This window comes from Pantherophis guttatus, chromosome 12 (assembly GCF_059756535.1).
Source record: "Pantherophis guttatus breed Tessera chromosome 12, ASM5975653v1, whole genome shotgun sequence".
NCBI classification, from domain to species: domain Eukaryota; kingdom Metazoa; phylum Chordata; class Lepidosauria; order Squamata; family Colubridae; genus Pantherophis; species Pantherophis guttatus.
This window is the reverse complement of record NC_142074.1, coordinates 22,353,697-22,374,906: the sequence shown is the minus strand read 5'-3', so window position 1 is coordinate 22,374,906 and position 21,210 is coordinate 22,353,697. Positions and strand designations below refer to the sequence as shown.

At 44.0% G+C, this 21,210-nt stretch overlaps 1 protein-coding gene across 5 annotated transcripts in view; it reads left to right on the top strand.

Moving 5' to 3' along the window:
* The window catches only part of LOC117676343 (neuronal PAS domain-containing protein 2-like), a 66,391-nt gene extending 45,495 nt beyond the window's left edge, over positions 1-20,896 (top strand). For 4 of the 5 annotated variants that reach the window (XM_060681669.2, XM_060681667.2, XM_060681666.2 and 1 more), the window contains 13 exons: positions 1,471-1,577; positions 2,146-2,293; positions 3,920-4,001; positions 4,216-4,305; positions 8,218-8,344; positions 8,858-8,967; positions 9,668-9,745; positions 10,818-10,976; positions 14,393-14,608; positions 15,679-15,884; positions 16,892-16,984; positions 17,783-17,990; positions 19,526-20,896. In XM_060681669.2, the coding sequence (XP_060537652.2) occupies positions 1,471-1,577; positions 2,146-2,293; positions 3,920-4,001; positions 4,216-4,305; positions 8,218-8,344; positions 8,858-8,967; positions 9,668-9,745; positions 10,818-10,976; positions 14,393-14,608; positions 15,679-15,884; positions 16,892-16,984; positions 17,783-17,990; positions 19,526-19,693 (1,792 nt within the window). In that variant the 3' untranslated portion in view covers positions 19,694-20,896. The remainder of the gene's footprint in view (positions 1-1,470; positions 1,578-2,145; positions 2,294-3,919; positions 4,002-4,215; positions 4,306-8,217; positions 8,345-8,857; positions 8,968-9,667; positions 9,746-10,817; positions 10,977-14,392; positions 14,609-15,678; positions 15,885-16,891; positions 16,985-17,782; positions 17,991-19,525) is intronic. The other variant, XM_060681668.2, reaches the window with a different exon arrangement.
* The last annotated feature ends 314 nt before the right edge of the window (positions 20,897-21,210 follow it).

The window sequence follows — 21,210 nt, the reverse complement described above, 5'->3', positions numbered from 1 at the left end:
AGTACGGCCAATTCTGAAATCCACAAGACCCTGCGGATGCTGCAGCGGTCATAACTGTGAAAAACGGTCATAAGTCACATTTTTTCCAGTGACGTTTCCCCGAAAATAGGACCCTGTCTTATATTTTTTGAACCCTGAAATAAGCGCTTTATATTTCATATAAATTAAATAATTTATATAATTTAAATATTTTATAGCTCTCTCTCTATATATATATATCATCTATCAATTATATCAATCTATATATCTATATCAATCATATATATATAGCTATATATCTATCCATCTTCTATCTATCCATCTCTATCTATCTCTCTGTCTATCTATCCATCTATCCATATCTATCTATCTATCTATCTATCTATCCATCTATCCATATCTATCTATCTATCTATCTATCTATCTATCTATCTATCTATCTATCGCTCTATCGCTCTCTCTATCTATGTATCTATCATCTATCCATCCATCTATCCATCTATCCATCTATCCATCCATCATCTATCTATCTATCTATCTATCTATCTATCTATCTCTATCTATCTATCTATCTATCTATCTATCTATCTATCTATCCATCTCTGTCTGTCTGTCTGTGTATCCATCTATCCATATCTATCCTCTATCCATCTATCCTCTATCTATCTATCTATCATCTATCTATCTATCTATCTATCTATCTATCTATCTATCTATCTATCATCTATCTATCTATCTATCTATCTATCTATCTATCTATCGCTCTATCGCTCTCTCTATCTATGTATCTATCATCTATCCATCCATCTATCCATCTATCCATCTATCCATCCATCATCTATCTATCTATCTATCTATCTATCTATCTATCTATCTCTATCTATCTATCTATCTATCTATCTATCTATCCATCTCTGTCTGTCTGTCTGTGTATCCATCTATCCATATCTATCCTCTATCCATCTATCCTCTATCTATCTATCTATCATCTATCTATCTATCTATCTATCTATCTATCTATCTATCTATCTATCATCTATCTATCTATCTATCTATCCTCCCTCCCTCCCTCTCTCCCTCCCTCCCTCCCCCTCATTTAGTTCTGCCTCCGGGGCCTGCGTTAATTTCTTGACTCTATATATATTTATTACCAGGAAGCAGATGTCTTTCTATTTACTATGCAGATACGCTGGCCTGTTCTTAGGTGTAATGAGGGCAATTATGCAATGTTTATTGTGGTTGTTTGTTCCCAGTGTTTGCCACTGTTGGAAGGTAATTTCTCATCAATAGCAACCTTCCCTGGATAAGCATCGCGGCCTTCATACACAAGGCATCTCAACTTCCTCCTCCAATGTTCTTCGTGAAAATGGATGACGACACATTCATTGTGGGATAGTTTGGCTTACCTGTTCAAGAATACATTCTCCAGACATCAAAGCCCCAACTTTTAATAATCATAGCTTTTTTTTCCTCCCTTTTCTATTCTCCTAGAGCTCCACCAATAATCGGCTATTTGCCCTTTGAGGTTCTGGGGACATCTGGTTATGATTACTACCACGTGGATGATTTAGAACTCCTTGCTAGATGCCATGAACACCGTAAGTATCTTCATTCCTTGTTCCCAAAGAGTCGCCTGGGCCATAACAGCAACTGACCATGTCAGTTAATCCTTAGTTGGGTAACCTTTAGCATGAATGACGGCCTTACAACGTCTTCCCGTGGAGTGAACCAAGTCTTTGAGTTCCGCAGCTGTTATCATGTGAAACCAAGATTGAAGGATTGCTTCTATTAACTGGGTGTTATTGTTGAGTTGCTTCTGACTAACAAGTTTCCTTAGTCGGCTCCACAGATTTTTCAATTGGGTGAAGGTCTGGGCTATTCCCAGGCCATTCCAGCAGTGGAGTAGGATTATCTTGAAACTCCAAAAAAAAAAAGTGGTGTTAGTAGCCATCAAACCTCAAAAATACACTTTCCCCAAAAGCTTTCCACAATTTTGGCCACTACTGTAATTCCCTCTTCCTGGAGTCACTGTTCCCAGTGGCATTACTCCTGTGTTTCTAATAAACCTTGGATGGACATCCACAGAACAGGAAGAAGAATGCAAACCAGTGTATGCCAAGCGGGGTTTAACACAGGATTTTTATTGTTGTTGTTTTTCATGCCCAGTGATGCAGTTTGGCAAAGGCAAGTCCTGCTACTACAGATTCTTGACCAAAGGCCAACAATGGATATGGTTACAGACCCATTATTACATCACCTACCATCAGTGGAATTCCAAACCCGAGTTCATTGTGTGCAGCCACACAGTTGTTAGGTAAGCACACAAACGGTTTGCCTGCCCCTAACAAAGCCCGGAGCTTCCAACGTGTGTCAGAGTTTGCTGGAGTGAGCATTTATATAAAACGATTGCGGTGAAAATCGGGCTGCGGAGGAAGAGGGGAAAAGAGCATTTTAATTTTTTCCTATCGGAGGCAGCAGAAAGCTGAAAGCAGTTATTCAGAGGGTCCTCGATTTAACGACAACAGTAGAGACTGGGGAAAAAAATCCACATTAAGGCGTTGGGTTGTTGAGTGAAACATGCTGGCTGGGGAATTATGGGAACTGAAGCTCATACATCTTAGCAGCTGAGGCTGAGAAACACGGATCTAAAACGTGGTGTGTAAAGTCAAGTCAGACCAAGACCAGATGTTATTATAAAGTTTATTTCTGTTAACCAGAGTTAACCGTGGTTTAAGGTCCAGAAGCAAAATTAAATATGGGTTATGAAAAAAAGAACAGAGGAAGAGGTGTTCATCTATCCTAATCTGCAAATATAAGTTGCCTGTGTCAGTTGTCCAGGTTCATTTCTAATTTCTAAGGAGAAATTTCCTGACAGTGAGAACAATTAACCAGTGGAACAACTTGCCACCAGAAGTTGTGAAGGCTCCAACACTGGAAGTTTTTAAGAAGATGTTGGATAACCATTTGTCTGAAGTGGTTTAGGGTTTCCTGCCTAAGCAGGGGGTTGGACTAGAAGACCTCCAAGGTCCCTTCTGACTCTGGTATTATTCTATTCATGTATGTGAGAGGGGTGCCTATATAACAGTCTTTTCTCTAGAAAATAGTAGGCCCGTTCTTTTTATTCTTTTAATTTGTGGTCTTCTCTGTAGGATTTTTGGTGATTAGGAAGAGAGAGAGGGAGAAAAAAGAGAAGAAAGAAAGAGAAAGAGAGAGAGAAAGAAAAAGAGTGAAAGAAAGAGAATGAAAAAGGGAGAGAGAGAAAGAGAGTGAAAGAAAGAATGAAAAGGGAGAAAAAGAGAAAGAAAGAAAGAAAGAAAGAAAGAAAGAAAAAGAGTGAAAGAAAAAAGGAGAGAGAAAGAGAAAGAAAAAAGGAGAAAGAGAAAAAAGAAAGGAAAAAAGAAAGAAGGAAAGAAAAAGAAAGAAAGAAAGAAAAAGAGTGAAAGAAAAAGGGAGAGAGAAAAAGAGAAAAAAAAAAGAAAAAAGAAAGAAAAAAGAAAGAGAAAGAGTAAAAAAGAAAGGGAGAGAGAAAGTAAAAAAAGGGGGAGAGAAAAAAGAGAGAGAAAAGAAAGAAAAAGAAAGAAAGAAAAAAGAAAGAGAAAGAAAAAGAGTGAAAGAAAGGGAGAGAGAAAAAGAGAAAGTGAAAGGGAGAGATAAAAGAGAAAGAGATAGGGGAGAGAAAAAGAAAGAAAGAAAGAAAGAAAGAAAGAAAGAAAGAAAGAAAGAAAGAAAGAAAGAAAGAGGATCTATATCTTATATCTTCTATAGCTTTTCATAATTTTCCTAGTTTTTCCTGTTTACTCTGATGTATCTTCTATCTAGGCTATTAATGACTGTCCCCCGCACTCCTTACGCTGGACTATGACCATAATAAATATTTGATTTATTAGTCAATTGATGGATTATTCTGCCTTACTCTTTCATCTTTACCCTTTTTTTAAAGCTACGCTGAGGTTCGAGCCGAAAGGAGGAGGGATGTCGGCCTGGAGGAATCTTCTATCGAATTGGCCTCTTCATCCTTAAAGGTATTATATATTCCAAGAAAATCTAGTAAGAGGTTTTTTGTGGCGGTTCAAAGGATTTGTGGAAATGGGAAACTGACGTTTTGGATGAAAAAAGGAATATGAGATTTTCTTTCAGGTTTCTTTGTATTGGTTTCAACCTTCAAATATATCAACACTGCGGCTTCTGAAATGCCCCAAAGAGGTTTTTTGGTCCTATAAAGCTTTCTTTTTATAGGGAAGTGGTGGCTCAGTGGCTAAAACACTGAGCTTGTCGAGCGAAAGGTCGGCAGTTCAGCGGTTCGAATCCCGAGTGCCGTGTAATGAGGTGAGCTCCCGTTCCTTGTCCCAGCTTCTGCCAACCTAGCAGTTCGAAAGCCCGTAAAAAATGCAAGTAGAAGAAAAAGGGACCACCTTTGGTGGGAAGGTAACAGCGTTCCGTGCGCCTTTGGCGTTTAGTCATCCCGGCCACATGACCACGGAGACGTCTTTGGACAGCGCTGGCTCTTCAGCTTTGAAACGGAGATGAGCACCGCCCCCTAGAGTCCGGAACAACTAGCACATACGTGCGAGGGGAACCTTTACCTTTACCTTTAAAGCTTTCTTCTGTCAACTTCTTTTCTGATGACGTCAAACAGCTGGTTGCTCTGGATTTATCCTGCCGGATCTTGTTGCCTCACCTTTCGGATATTACAATACCACTCATCCCCAGCCAATCAATGGGCATTGCAATTGACCAGCTGGAAAAACTGGCTTGATATTGGATGAGCAAAGGCTCCATAGCCTTTTGTGCTGATTCACCAACTACCACGATACAAAGATGGAAAATAAAGGAATACATTGCCGATGTTAGCTTGTCGTCCCTCCTCCCTCGCAAACAGGGTTAAGGCTCCTGAGCTTGGCAGATTTTCTCCCTAATCGCATTTTCCATCGCCTTTTAAAATAATCAATTTGGCCTCGTTGTGCCTGCTGAATTTAATTGGGTCAACTTAGTCGATGCCAGGGTTTCAATAACAAGAGGCCAACGTCACTCAGAAGGAGCTTTCTTTAATTGATCTCTAAACCTTGGGCATGAAAGCCAAGTGGCCTACTTTCCCCGCCCTGGTGAAGAAAGGTTAAAGGAAGCCATCACATGAGAGAAGGGTTTTCTGGAGCAGAGGTGTTTATATATCTATCTCTCTATCTCTCATCTATCTGTCTGTCTGTCTGTCTGTCTGTCTGTCTGTCTGTCTATCTATCTATCTATCTATCTATCTATCTATCTATCTATCATCTAGCTATCTATTATCTCTCTCTCCCTATCAATCTACCTACCTACCTACCTACTACCTATCATCCATCCATCCATCCATCCATCATCCATCTATTATCTCTATCTTCTATCTCGTCTGTCTATCTTCTATCTATTTTCCATCTCCTATTGTCTATCTTCTATTTTCCATCTTCTATCTTGTCTGTCTATTTTCTATCTTCTATTTTCCATCTTCTATCTGGTCTATTTTCTATCGTCTATCTGTCTGTTTGTCTGTCTGTTACCTACCTATCCACAAAAGCTTTTTAAAAAAAAAAAAAAAAAAGTCAGGTGATGCAAACAAGCTAAGGGGCCCGAAGGACTGTTTCCTGCCTTCTAAGACCCAAGGTGCTGAAGGGATTAAATTGTTGGACTACCTCGCAGGGGTAGTTGTTGTTATGGGGAGAAAATGAAAGGAGATGCCCAGATAAGCCTCCCTATCTATCTATCTATCTATCTATCTATCTATCTATCTATCCATCCATCCATCCATCCATCCATCATCTATCATCTATCATCTATCATCTATCATCTATCATCTATCTATCTATCTATCTATCTATCTATCCATCCATCCATCCATCCATCCATCCATCCATCCATCCATCCATCTATCTGCATTCTGGAACTATCTGCATCTCTCTCTCTCTCTCTCTCTCTCTCTCTCTCTCTCTCTCTCTCTCTCTCTCTCTCTCTCTCTTCGTCTATCTATCTATCTGCATCTATCTGCATTCTGCATATATCTGCATCTATCTATCTATCCATCTATCCATCTATCTATCTATCGGCAATTCAATTTGCCAGTTGAATTATTCCTGCCCGCTGAGTTCCAGAAAGTTTATTTGTTTAAGTTATTTATATATTTGTGAGGCTTGGAGGACACTCAACCCAAGTCTGTTGCAATTCTGGATACTGATGTCAGTTTTAGATCGCTGCCAACAGTGCTTTGGTGAGTGAAGTCAATTTGTATTTTCAGTGCCAGTATTGAACAAACGTAGACTGGAATTGTGAGAAGGTTTTCAGTAATGACTATGGCTTGTTGACTTGGTCAACAGTTCAATAAAGAGACACTGTCTGAATGCTATTGCAAGCTTCAATCCAGTTGGCTACCATCATAAAAGACCACATAGAAGAATGAATGGTCCCCTTCTCAGTCATCCAGGTCATGGTTGTCCCAAAGGTGCTTTTTCAAAAGTCAACTGGACTTCCTTTGTTTTTCCTTGAAAACGTTTTTGCTTCTCATTCAAGAAGCTTCTCAAATTCTGAAGAAGCTTCTTGGATGAGAAGCGAAACATCTTCAAGCAAAAACACAGAAAGCCCAGATGCCTTTTTGAAACAAAAAAAATCACCTTTTGGATCCTTCTCCAGCTAAAGTCTTTTCCATACGTCTGTACAGGATGTTCTCCTCTAAAAATAACTCATTACCCACAGAGGAAGAGTCAAATTTGATTAAAAAACAGAAAGTCCGCAAGATGACTTAAAATGGTAAAATCCTTCCTATAGGATTCTCAGAATTTTGGAAGTCACTTTCTGGTGTCAGGGTGTCTAAGTAATACATCCATATCAAGCCAAACTCCAAGGCAGGTACCATATTTTTCAGAGTATAAGACGCACCTTAATTTTTGGAGAGGAAAATAAGAAAAAAGCTGATTGGCAGGTGGATCTGCCTCCCGGAATACCCCCAATCAGCTGTTCCCAGAGGTGAATTTTAGCAACAGGTTTCTTGGTTGTGAGCTCTGTGCCTTGCTTTTTTTTGCTTTTTTTTCTGCCTCTGAAACTTCTGAAACTCCCATTAAGAAAAAACTTTTTTTCCTGCCTCTGAAAGCCTCCGAAATAGAGCTTCAGAAAAAAAGCCTTTGAAGCTCTGTTTGGGGGCTTCTTTTCTGAAGCTCTGTTTGGAGGCTTTTTTTTCTGAAGCTTCATTTCTGATGCCTTTTTCAGCCTCTGAAACCTCCGTTTGAGAAGCTGGGCGGGGCTAAATTCGGAGTATAAGATGCACCCAGATTTTCACCCTCTTTTTTGGGGGAAAAAGGTGCGTCTTATACTCTGAAAAATACGGCAGATTCCTCAAAGAATAGCTTTATTGGAAATGTCATATTGGCACAGATCTGGTGAAAACCGACTCTGAAAAGTCCCGCGGTTTTTCATCTAATTAAAAGTAAAAGTTTTTTTTTAAAAAAAGAAAATGGAGAAGGAAATGGAATTCTTTTTCAAAGAAAATAAAAACAGAGAATCGTCCCTGCAAAATGTATGGGATACTGCCAAGGCATATTTCAGCAATTTCTTACATAGGAAGGAAAAATAGGGAGAAGAAAAGAAGAAAGGAATTAGAAGAAGAATATAAAAGACTAGAATTGGAACTACAGAAAGACCCGCAAATGGAACTAGTAAAACATGAATCTCAAGAGAAAGAAGAACTGGCACAAAAAATTAAAGCAGCTAAACAAAACTTCTTCGAAAATGCAAATAAGCCGGGGAGATGGTTGGCATTTAGACTCAAAAAAGAGAAAGAAAAAAAAACTGATACAAAAGTTACGAGATGAGACGGGTACAATTCGATACAAAAATGAAGACAAAAAAAGTAAAAGTTTTCCTCTCAACCCCAAAACCATCAGTCACATGGTCCAATCACGGCTCTGTCTGGTTGCCTGGTGACCTCGCTCCTCCTTCCTCTGATCAGGTGTGAGAATGTCCTTGGTTCCCAAGAGAAAGTATTTTGTTTTGACTACACAATCTCCAACTATCTCTAATCCCACCTCCCTATACCTTAGCTCTAGTGTGACAACACTGAAGCTGTCAAGATGGCTTCCACCAGGCCAGCTTCAGGGTTGACACCTGGAAGAAAAATACTTTTTTTTACAGTTGATGTATGTTTATTTTTATTTTTTTAATCTTCAGGTTGGTTTTCTTTTCCTAAGCATATGACAGTCCACTCTCTTTTCTTTCCAGAGTCAAGGGGATTATATCAATGCCCAACACTGCGTGCCCACTAACCAAGAAGTCAGTCGGGAACGGGTATCCGTGTCTTCTCACAGCTCCCGCCAATCTTCGCACACAGCGCTGTCCGACTCTGCAAGTAGGGGGGTGTTCTTATCTAGGCTTCCTTAGAAAGCATACAGCACAATCTTAGTCCCGGCAAACCTCTTTTATTCATACGGTTGTGAATTATTGTCATTCCCAGTCCGAAAGGCTTCTCAAACAGTCTTTCAGGGGAATGTTTATAAACACCCAACTTATCTCCCTTGGAATGCTGCCAGAGAAATAATTGCCAAATTATCTATACTCAAAATTTCCGCTGCCGGTTCTCCAGAACTGGTCAGAACCTGCTGAAACCCACCTCTGGTGTGTGGCGTCCAGCTGCTCTTCCAGATCCCGTTGGGCACATGGGTGCCGGACAGCTGGTCCTCACTTCCGGAACCCGGAAGAGCAGCTGGCATTGGCGCGCATGCCCACAGAGAGGGCTCCATGCCATAGGTTCGCCATCGCGGCCTTACTGCATCCATCGAGTAATATTTATTTGGTCAATCACCAGCAACATTTTCTCTTTCTCTTCCTTCACCTCTTCCCAAATTTGTTTGTTTTTCTATAGCCACGTCATCCATGCGGCACACTGATGCCAGCACTCCGACGCGGCAAAGCTTATCATTGGGGCAACCAGACAAGGTCTCCTTACGGCTTGCCTCCGGCGGCAGCACTCAGGTAAGGCTCCTGAGAAATTGCTTTGCCCAGGAACGGTGATTCACCCCAACAAGGGAGAGGACAGGTTAGAAGGTTAGATGCTTTGAACTCTAATGAAACAATTACTGGGTTATCTCCCCATGAATGCGTCCGAAAAGGTCATTATGTGCAGAACAAATGATGACTCATTGTCGGATGATTAGTGGAAGTGACCTGGTCTTCTCTTTGGAAAGAGCAAATATCTATGATATATCTATATATATTAACAGAGGGATACAATCAAGATCAAGGGAGGTACTGATGAGGAGAGAGGAGGAACAGCTGGGTCCAGTGCCTGACGCGCAGATGCACAGAAGGCAGAGGAGAGGAGAGCAGTGGAAATCTATGGGCCGGTCCTTGGGACGGAAGAGCCTCTGCTGCTAGTGAAGCCCCATCCTAGCTCTGGGGATAAAAGGCATGGGGCGGAGATGAATAGATGTGGCAGACAGCTATTCATCTTCCGGCCGGCCGGACTTGTCAGCCTGAGAGAGAAACTTTTTGCCAGGGCTGCCGGCGCACCTAATAAAGGAATCTTTCGAGTTCACTTCAGAGGGTTTCTCGTCTTTGGGGAGCTGGATCAGAACATAAACTAAACGCTGCGGAAGGCAGCGGTCCAATTCATTCCTCGCAGAAGGTGGATTGTGATGTCTTTTTTTCCCCTTCCTGTTTTCCCTCTTCATAGGGCATCATAACTCCCTCCGACCATCTTGTACAGCATCACATGACGCAGCCCACGGTCCCTGCCCAACAAACATTGATGGTATGTTGTCCACGATGCAAACCCATATTAGATGTGCTTTGTAGCCAAGGAATGCAGAGATCCTTCCTTGCTGTCAGGTTTCGATGTTGTCTCAAATAAATTGCATTTCCAAACAAATAGTCTTTGATGAAATCTTTCATTTATTAAGCACGACAATCTGTCCCTGATTATGTCGTAGCCAACACTGACTTCCTGACCCCAAACCTTCCCTTTCCATTCCCCAATTTTCTGCGTCTCATTGGCCATCTTCCAAATCACTCTCCCCATATCTACTACTTCAGCTCCCAGGAATGTCCCCCCTCCCAACCCATCTCCTAGGGGATATTATCTTCAGGGAAAATAAGTAGGTGAAGAGTCAAGCGTCCTCTTGCCAGCTGCCCCCTCTTCTCCTCCTTATGTCAGCACTGGAACGAATGTAGTTTGGAGTGCTGACACTTGCTTCTCGTCTGAATAACTCGATATTACGTAGGTCAGCTTGGAGCTCATATTTCTTGCTCCTGCTTTGCGTCTTTTAAGTGTTGACATCTGAAGCATGGGAGATGTGACACCGGGCGTGGTGGGAGACCAGATCTTGAGTTGGAAATGAGGGAAGGAAGGAAGTCATCATGTTGTAATTCTCCGAACTGCACAGAATCTTAGCTAGAGGTTCTCCCGAACCCCTGCAAACCCCCAGCAGCCCACTCCTGGGGGGGGCAGGGATGGGGGCAGGGGTGGGATTCAAGTAATTTAACCACCAGTTCTCTGCCCTAATGATTTCTTTCAACAACCAGTTTGCCAAACTGCTCAGAAAGTTAACAACCGGTTCTCCCAAAGTGGTGCGAACCGGCTGAATCCCATCACTGGGTGGCGGGGAAAGAGCATTGGACTCAGTGGTTGTTGGGAAGGAAGGAAAAGGGAGGTCGGAAGATATTAAAGGGAGAAAGAGAAGCATAGATGATGAACAAAGCAGCAGTGACCTTAATATTCATGCACGGAGTAGTTAGCCTATGTGCTGTATGGATCGTGGCAGTTATATTTTTTTTTATTTTATTTTTTTGCAAAACCTGGTTCCAAGTTGGTCTCGTCTTTGCAGCCAGGCTATCACTTCCCAACGCAAATGGGGATGATGCACCAGCTCAAGGAACAGCTGGAAGAGAGGACACGCATCCTGCAAGCTGACATTAAGACCCAGCAAGAGGAACTGCATGTAATCAAGGAGCAGCTGCAACTCGTCCAAGACTCCAATCTGCAGGTATCTTGTGGTCAGGCTGCTTTAGCAGGAGACTGTCCCTGGTGGATCTTGATTGACCTCTGAGGCTCAAGGTTCTTCTCCTTCTCCACCACTCCTCCTTCTTCTCTTTCTCCTTCTCCTCCTCTTCCTCTCCCCTTGTGGGTTTTGATTGACCCAAGAAGCTCAACCTTCTTCTCCTTCTCCTCCTCTCTCCTTGTGGGTTTGTATTGATCCCAGAAGCCCAACCTTCTTCTTCTCCACCATTCCTCCTCCTCCTCCTCCTCCTCCTCCTCCTCCTCCTCCTCCTCCTCCTCCTCCTCCTCCTCCTCCTCCTCCTCCTCCTCCTCCTCCTCCTCCTCCTCCTCTTCTCTCCTCATGGATTTTGATTGACCCAAGAAGCTCAACCTTCTTCTCCTTCTCCACCACTCCTCCTTCTTCTCTTTCTCTTTCTCCTTCTCCTCCTCTTCCTCTCCCCTTGTAGATTTTGATTGACCCCAGAATCTCAACCTTCTTCTCCTTCTCCTCCTCTCCTCTTGTGGGTTTGTATTGATCCCAGAAGCCCAACCTTCTTCTTCTCTACCATTCCTCCTTCTCCTCCACCACCACCTCCTCCTCTTCCTCCTCTCTCCTCATGGATTTTGATTGACCCAAGAAGCTCAACCTTCTTCTCCTTCTCCACCACTCCTCCTTCTCTTTCACCTCCTCCTCCTCTTCCTCTCCCCTTGTGGGTTTGTATTGACCCCAGAAGCCCAACCTTCTTCTTCTCCTCCACCACTCCTCCTTCTCCTTCTCCTCCTCTTCCCTTGTGGGTTTTGATTGCCCCCAGAAGCTCAATCTTCTCCACCACTCCTCCTTCTCCTCCTCTCCCCTTCCCCTTCTTCTCCCTCTGATCAGCTAATGGTACCCTGAAAAGCTTCTCTAGGAATTTTGGATTTTTATGTTGAAGAGAGAGCAATGATTAGACATTTCAACGGAGTGGTAATTATCTTCTCACCCAGAAGGTTCAAGATTTCAGCGTTCAGCATCTTCAGAGAGGTCTGAGTAAACTCTCCATAGGAAATCCCAGAGATGTATCGCCCATTGTGGCAGCTTCTGACATAAATCTCGCCCAACTTCCCATGTCTCTCAGCGTTCCAGAAAAACCCAATTCCAATTAAAACCTCCAAGGTTTTCTCAAAGTTCCATTTATTAGAGTAGGTATACTGGCACATCTGGGAAAACCCGAATCTGAGAGTTCCGGGTTTTCCCTCAATAAATCAAAACCCCCAAAACCATCCCCTCACTCCTCAGTCCATCACATGCTCTACTCACCATCCATCCCATCTCGAGACATCACTTCAACCGCTCTCCTCCTCCAGATGCAGGATCGGCCTGACCTTGACCAACAGGATGAATGCTATTATGTCTACAGACTAAATCTACTACCCACCCCCTACTTTCCCACACAGGAGAAGGTGGCAGGGTGGAAGCTTCTGTTGCTAATATGGCTTCCAAAGCTGACAATATCTATGCTTCGTCACTTCAGATAATTCACGTACCTCGCTTAGCAAAAACAATTCTTCTAAAACAACGAGGCTGTTTTCTACAGAGGCTGTTTACTGTTCCAGTAAAATTTCTGGCTGTTTTTTTTTTTTTATAAAAATAAATAAATAACGGTGCATAGGTTTTCCAGCAAATAATGCAACAGCTATATATAGTAAAGGTTCAGTTATCATTTTGGAGTGTTTATAATTTATAATTGGCAAAGAGCTGGCTGACCTCTAGTGGGATATTCTTGCCATAGTTCCATGCAGTGAGGGAAATTCTGAATGGTCTTTTTCCCAGTGGTGAAATTCAATTTTTTTTTACTACCGGTTCTGTGGGCGAGGCTTGGTGGGCATAGCAGGGGAAGGATACTGCAAAATCTCTATTCCCTCCCCACTCCTGGGGGAAGGATATTGCAAAATCGCCATTCCCTCTCCATTCCTGGGGGAAGGATATTGCAAAATTGCCATTCCCTCCCTACTCCTGGGGGAAGGATATTGCAAAATCCCCATTCCCTCCCCACTCCTGGGGGAAGGATATTGCAAAATCCCCATTTCCTCCCCATTCCTGGGGGAAGGATATTACAAAATCTCCATTCCCATCCCACTCCAGGGGAAGGATACTGCAAAATCCCCATTCTCTCTCCACTCCTGGGGGAAGGATACTGCAAAATCCCCATTTCCTCCCCATTCCTGGGGGAAGGAGATTGCAAAATCTCCATTCCCTCCCCACTCTGGGGCCAGCCAGAGATGGTATTTGCTAGTTCTCCGAACTACTCATAATTTCTGCTACTGGTTCTCCAGAACCTGTCAGAACCTGCTGGATTTCCCCCCTGCTTCCCCCCCCTAATTCTTATTTCCTTGCCCCAAACTCACAGAAACCTTCTTTAAATTCCCAAGCAACCTCCTTTCTCTTAAAGGCAACATTATGAGGCTTTTCCAAGACCAGAAAGTTGACGAACAAAAATGTTAATTTTTGTCTTGCTGTTCCAACTGGAACTTGATCTCTCTCTCTCTTTCACCACAAACCCACCCAAAAATTTACAAAAACCAAATCTGATATTCATCGTGCCCCTCTCTACCAATCTGTGTCTTCTTCCATGCCTTTCTGGCTAAGGACCACTCTCTGCAAGTTGGTTTTATGTAGTACAAGGTATGTTTGCCTTCACTTTTCCTCATCACTCACTGTTCTGACCTAGGCTTCTCCAAAAACTATGAAGCAGACTCCTTGTCCTGAAAAAAAAACCCTTTTTATTAAGTTACTGTGAATTCTTCTCATTCACATCCAGCAAAGTCTTTCAAGGGAGAATTTACAGTCACTGACCTTATCTGGCTTGGAGAGCTGCCAGACCGATATCTTCAAAACTTGGCCAGGAGTCTCGGAGAGTCAGGAACCAGTTAGGCAAACTAATTGTCTCCTGCAAACTCCACTCCCCTGTCGCTCCTCTTTTATTCCCTCTGGGAGGGGCCATTCATCGTCCACCTGTGGCTTTACTCCTGAGTCGACCCTTGTTCTTTAGCTGTTCCCTTCGTCTGGCAACTCTGCATGCGGACACTGGGAACAGGCTTCAGCTGTTCGTCTGCCTCACTGATGTCTGACTCCGAAGGCAGCTGACAACTGGCATACGGCCCTGGCCCCCTCTCTGCCTCCGACGCAGAGCCCTCCTCAGAGCCTTCCCCAGACTCCAGGACTGGCCCATGTTCCTCCCCAACCTCCTCACTGTCCGAATCTGCTGCCAGCTCTGCTGGCGGGCCACAACACTTGCCTTTTGTAGAAGGTTGGAAAGCACGAAGGTTGACAGGTGAACTGAGCTCCAGTTGGCATCGTGAGGTTCTCATAAAAAATGTCCCTTCGGCTTTTGAGGCTTCCTGGTGACCCCATCTCCCCTTTGACCGTCCTCTCTTGTCCAATAGATGATCATGCAGCAGTCCATGCCTATGGTCTTCAGCACGGTGCAGTCCCAACAGACCCCAAGGCGGCAACCACCGGGAGCCACCTTAGGGAACAGGCCAGCTGCTCCCACGAAGTCCCAACAGCAGCAAAGCATCATGGGATCGAAGCAGTTTGGTAGTGCTCCCTTGGCCTCCCAGCCGTCCTTCCTCAGGGAACCGTGTGTCACATCAACCCAGGTAAATTCTCTGTTGTTGTTTTTTACATTATTACGATTGGTGTAGTGGGGTCCTTGCTGCCCTCTGAGCTTGGAGGTTTTCGGGCAGACGTTTCATTACCCAACTAGGTAACATCATCGGTGCAAGGAGGGAGGAGGGTTCGTGGAGAGGAGGAGGAGGAGGAAGAGGAGGAGGATGGAATGGTTCTTGGTGCTCTCTGAGCTTGGTGGTTTTCAGGCAGACATTTCATTAACCAACTAGGTAACATTATCCGTGCTAGAAGGGAGTGGGGTTTGCAGAGAGGAGGAGGAGGAGGAGGAGGAGGAGGAGGAGGCCTGAGGGGTCCTTGGTGCTCACTGAGCTTAGTGGTTTCTTTGCAGACAATTCACTACCCAACTAGATACTGTAACATCATCAGTTTTAGAAGGGTGTGTGGTTTGCTCTGATTTTATATACTAGTCAGTGTTGGTGGGAGTATAAGCTGAGAAACTGCACTCCCTTCTAGCGCTGATGATGGTACCCAGTTGGGTAATGAAACGTCTGCCAGAAAACACTGAAGCTCAGAGAGCACCAGGTACCCCAAAGTCATTGTTGTCTTCCTCCTCTCCGCAAACCCTTCTCCCTTCTAGCACTGATGACGTTACCTAGATGTCTGCAAGAAAAGCACCAAGCTCAGAGAGCACCAAGGACCCCACAGTTTAACCCTGAGCTACAAATATTATCTTCTCTCGATTAATTTAGTAGTCCTCTGTGGTTTTCCCCACCCAACCCCAGTCAAGCCATCTCTAATCACGAGATTAATTTCTCCTAGATAAACCCACACGGACGTAATCATGATTACACCCAAAGATCAGAAATGATTCAAAACCCAGATATAGTTCCGATCACTTCCCATCGATGAGCGATAACTTCTACAAATTAGAAAATGAAAGGAAAGATTAGTTGGCGACTCACTCAACAACTGCCTTTCTTAGTGACAGAGATGCTGGTCATAAGTCGAGGATTATCTCTATCTGGGGGTTCTGAATCAATCCCCCCATCCCTCGGGAGCCTGCAAGATTCCTATTCAACCATTTGTGTTTTGATTTCAGGGGCAACCACAACAGCGAAAACACGTTGTGAGAGGAAACCAGATGAAGCCGGTGTGCATGCCCATCCAGATGAGTATTTCTCTACCCGTCTACAACAACCCCATGGCTTTTTCTCAAACCCACCCTCTCCCGGTGCCTTCTCCAATGCCACAAGAACTGGGCGAGAGGACACAACCGTCCGATTACAACCAAGAAGGAAACTTAAGGTACGGATGAGGAGAGACCTTGAGAAAGGAGGAGGAACTCTAGTTTTTTGGGGGGGGCAAAACGCCCCTCAGTTCAACCTTCTAGAAACGAAGAACCTAATGTGTCCAAGTCCCAAAGATGCTTTTTGCAAGAGGCAACTGGACTTTCTGGGTTTTTACTTGAAGATGTTTCGCTTCTCATCCAAGAAGCTTCTTCAGCTCTGGATGGTGGGGAATGGAATAAATGCATGGCATAACATAGGAGAACCACCCAAACACAAACTGAGCAAAATGGTATTTGCAGTACAATGCGGTGAGCAATGTGCAGATCTGTACATTGGGGAAACAAAACAACCACTTCCCAAACGCATGGCACAACATAGGAGAACAAACGCATCAGGATTAGATTCAGCAATCCATCTGCATTGAAAAGGTAAAGGCCACTCTTTTGAAGACAACAAAGTCCACATTTTGGACACAGAGGACTACTGGTTTGAAAGAGGGGTGAAAGAGGAGCCCATCTAGGTCAAAATTGAACAGCCCCATCTCAACACAAGGGGAGGGATGTGACACCATCTATCTCCAGTCTACAACACAGTCCTTTCAGCAGTTGCAAGAAGGTTCCCCACCCATTTGCCCCACTCAGGTGACCCTGAGGACACAGATAAACCTTCAAGTAGCCTCAATGGCTCTCTAAAAGGATGCAAATGTCCATCTGTCTGCAAGGAGTATCAATCCTTCCATTCCCCACCGTCCAGCCAGAGCTGAAGAAGCTTCTTGGATGAGAAGCGAAATGTCTTCAAAGAAAAAAACCAGAAAGTCCATTTGTCTCTTGAAAAAGCACCTTTGGGACAACCATGACTTGGATGACGGAGGATCTCCACAGACTAATGTTCTTGTCTGATCTATTGGACTTTTGTTAAGTCCTATGGTCCAAAATGAGTACAACTTGCATGAAAACTGTTCAAGCACCACTTGTCTATTTTTTCTCACAGTTGTGTGTTGGGTGTGCTCTTTTCCTTCCCCAGGATGTTGTTAGATCAACCTGTGCCGTCACTGATGTCCAGCACGAGCGGGAACAATCAGACCTCCCAAAGCAACACTAGTAGACAGCAGACCAAGTAAGCCACCATCTTATCACGATGACTCTACCTTGACCAACTGAAGATGAGCGGACTTCAACTCCCAGAATTCTAAGCAATGGCTTAGAATTCTGGGAGTTGAAGTCCATATACTTGAAAACAGCCAAGATTGGGAAATCTTCATCTACTGAATAAGTGTAAATTCCATAGAATTTTCTAGAACGTAACAAATGACTCGCGCGTTGTGAAGGCAGACTTGGACATTGTAGGGTTCTCCAGACACAAAGATAGATAATGGGTCGTAAATTTTGACTTGCTGCTTTGTGGAAGACTGCTTGGAAAGATGGTTTAATGGTGGACAGGATGACATGGTTTGAGTTCCTGAGCAGAAAAAGGGGCGAGATGCAGCGAGTCCCCAGGTTTTATGCCCTCTCTGGCTTTGAACTTCCTGGGGCCCCAAAAGAGTATCCTGATTGGTTGTCAGACTCCCAGGGGGTGGGGGTCTTAGCTAGCCTTGCTGGCTGATGTAATCTTCCCAGGTGCCATGTGGTGAGTTTCTGTTGCTAGATGGGTCCTATTGTGTTGCAGATGACGGTCCATTGTCAAAGGGTGTGTGGGGGGGCAGGAAGGTGGGAGCTGCTTTGTCTTTGAAACATGTTTCTCCATTTCTCAACCAGGGAAATATAATATTCTGCCTTTTTAATATTTCCTAAAAGATTTCATTCTTCTAGGAAAGGGGTGGGTGCTAACTTCCTACACTAGCTATCTCGTTTTGATGTGGGATGAAACCTTCCATTTCTTTTTCTTCACCAAGCTTTTCATTTTCCCCCTCGGAAGGTTTCCTCAAGAACCGCAGAGTCTGCCTTCCGCAATCCAGATGCAACCCGTCACGTGCGCGGCCATCCGGGCCCCGATCCCGTCTCCCGGATTCACCCCTTCTCTGATGATGCCTCAACCCAGTGTGACTGTCCCACAGAGCCATCCGGCCAACACCCTCCAACAGTGGACGCCGCAGCCAGTTCAACCACATCATCTTTACCTCCAGGTAAATTGTTTTGCAAGATGCGACAATCGATAAAGAGATGTAATCCTCAATTTACAACAGTTCGTTTAGCGAACTTAGCTGAAATCTTGAGCTCAATTCTAGTCATTAAGTCGAGGACTAGCCAAAAAGGCCACTGATGGGAGGAAGAGATGAAAAAAAAAATAGGTTAGAGAAAGCTGGATCAAACTTAAAACCTAGAGTGTTGCGATCACTCTCTGAAAATAATATTGAGCTATCTAAGGAGACATAATATTGAGCTATAGAAGAAAATAAAAATTGCAGAATTCTGGAAGTAGAAGTCCACCCATCTTAAAGTCGGCATGGTTGAGAAATGTGGCTGAAGACAATTATTCACTTCCATTCCGAATGATGGCCTCAATATCCATCTATTGTTGATGGTGATGCCTGAAACTGGACACGTGGCAATTAATCTTAAACAGGGTTTGTCAACTTCAAGACCGGTGGACTTCAATTCCCAGAATTCCCTTTCCGTATTGCGTGGGTTCAATGCTCCCTTCCAACATTATGATGACTTGAGGTTCTAGATGTTCTCTGAAGTTCCAAAGGTGCTTTTTTAAGAGGCAACTGGATTTTGTGGTTTTTCTTTGAAGACTTCAAACCCAAGAATACACTAAGGCAGAAGCTTGTCTACCCCAAGGATAAAACACCCAGACACAAACTGAGCAACGTGGTATAGGCCGTACAATGCGGTGAGCCATGTGCAGATCTGTACATTGGGGAAACAAAACAACCACTTCCCAAACGCCTGGCACAACATAGGAGAACAAACACATCAGGACTAGATTCAGCAGTCCATCTGCATTGAAAAGACAACGGTCACTCTTTTGAAGACAGCAAAGTCCCCATTTTGGACAGAGGGGACCGCTTGTTTGAAAGAGGGGTCAAAGAGGCCATCTGTGTCAAAATTGAACAGCCCCATCTCAACACAGGGGGAGGGATGTGACACGATCGATCTCCAGTCTACCACACAGTCCTTTCAGCAGTTGCAAGAAGGCTCCCCACCCATTTGCCCCACTCAGGTGACCCTGAGGACACAGATAAACCTACAAGTGGCCTCAACGACTCTCTAAAACAGTGGTTCTCAACCTTCCTAATGCCGCGACCCTTTAATACAGTTCCTCATGTTGTGGTGACCCCCAACCATAAAATTATTCCTAAAACCATTGAAAATATATGTTTTCCGGTGGTCTTAGGCGACCCCTGTGAAAGGGTCGTTCGATCCCCAAAGGGGTCCCGACCCACAGGTTGAGAACCACTGCTCTAAAAGGAATGCAAATGACCATCTGTCTGCAAGGAGCATCAACCTTTTCTATTCCCCACCATCCTGCCAGAACCGCTGAAGCTTCTTGGATGAGAAGTGAAACGTCTTCAAAGAAAAACCAGAAAGTCCAGTTGCCTCTTGGGTTGGGGGTGGGGGGAAAGCACCTTCAGGACAACCACGACCTGGAGGACTGACGATCTCCATAGATGTGTTCTTTGAAGTGGCTTCACGTTGAATCTTGTCTTCCTTACAGATGCCGAGTGCCGCTGAACCAGGGCAGAACCAGCACTTATTCCAACAACCACCCTTACCTCAACAGACGGCCACCATGGGTTATTTCCACCACCCGCAGCCCCCGAGCCATCACCTACAGGGGCAGCCGTGCAGCTTACAAGATTTGCCCGAAATGCAGTTGCCTTGAGGTTCTCGAATGAGATGGTCATCACTGTTTTATTACCTCAGGGCGGGCAGCGAATCCTGACCGCCGAGCAGGAGAGTTTGGGTCCTCCTCCAGAAGGCTGCAAGGCGAGAAGAAACGCCCAGGGATGTAGAAGGAGCGGAGAGCTACAGCTGGCAACCTTTCTGCTTAGGAAACCAGCAGCCCAAAAGGCAGTTGGCCTTTGGCTGTTCAAGCTTTGCAGCTCCACAAGCGCAGGGAGGAAAGGTTAAGGGAGTTACGTTGGCTTAAGGAACTGTCAGTCAACGTGAGTTTTGACAAGCAGACCAGAACTAGGAGCTCGCATGGACAAAGAAACCAGCTTGACCGGAATGGTGAGAGAGACTCAAGGACTTGCAGGAAATCACACACCGCTAATAATTGCAACTAGGTTTGCATGCGGCCGAGCCATATATAGCAATAGCATTTAGACTTATATACCGCTTTACACTGTTCGACAGCCCTCTCTAAGCGGTATACAGTCAGCATATTTGCCCCCAATATTATGGGTCCTCATTTTACCCACCTCGGAAGGATGGAAGGCTGAGTCCAACCTTGAGCCCTGGTGAGATTGGAACTGCCAAATTGCAGGCAGCCGGCATTCAGCAGGAGCCTGCAGTACTGCACTCTGACCACTGCGCCACCGTGGCGCATATATATTTCATATGGCGGCTGGATTTTAGCCTGCAAGTCCTTTCTTTTGTTACTAGGATCAAATTTTACACGCTGATAAATTTAGACCCCCACCCCACCCCCAAGAGACAGGTTTTTTTTTTTTGAAAAATGTTTGCTGTGAAATATCATAGGACTTGATTGCCATGTTTCACTTGTTCAGTCTGTGCGATCGATGTTATTTTTAAGGTTCGCAATTTCCTTGCGACTCAAAAATTTTTTTTTTCCTCCCGTCTGGACTTCTGGAATACTCGAACGATGCTGCTACCGTTTTATGGAAACCACTTTGGCCTGAATTTCTTTCGTTGTACACCAGCTCCTTTTGGTCTTTTGATTGTCTATAAAGAGAGTCCATATTTTATTATGGAGATTTAAAAAAAAATTATTTATCTAGCTCGATTCCCCGATGAACCAAATAGGGTGCAAGGACGATCCTTATTTTTATTTATTTTTTTCTCCTCCTCTGGTTGAATTAAACCTCGTTTTGGAGAAACATCTTGCCACCCAGAGATAAAATCAAACTTTGTGGTTTTGTTGTTAAAAGAGTTTGGCAAAGCGGAATCTTTGATCTAAGAAACGTCACGAGTCAGTAGGGTTAGCAATAAAGTGTATTTTTGTAAATGGTCATTTAAAAAAAAAAACGGAAAAAAAGACTTGTTTATATATTTATGAACTTTTTTTTTAAAGTTTTTTTTAAAAAAATTCCTCCGTGGTGAGAAAGCACCAAAGCATCCTTTTATTGTCTCTTTTTGCAAAAAAGAATGACTTGTAATTTGCAAGGGGTATTTACAAACAAACAAACAAAAAAAAAGACTTATAACTTTGTTCAG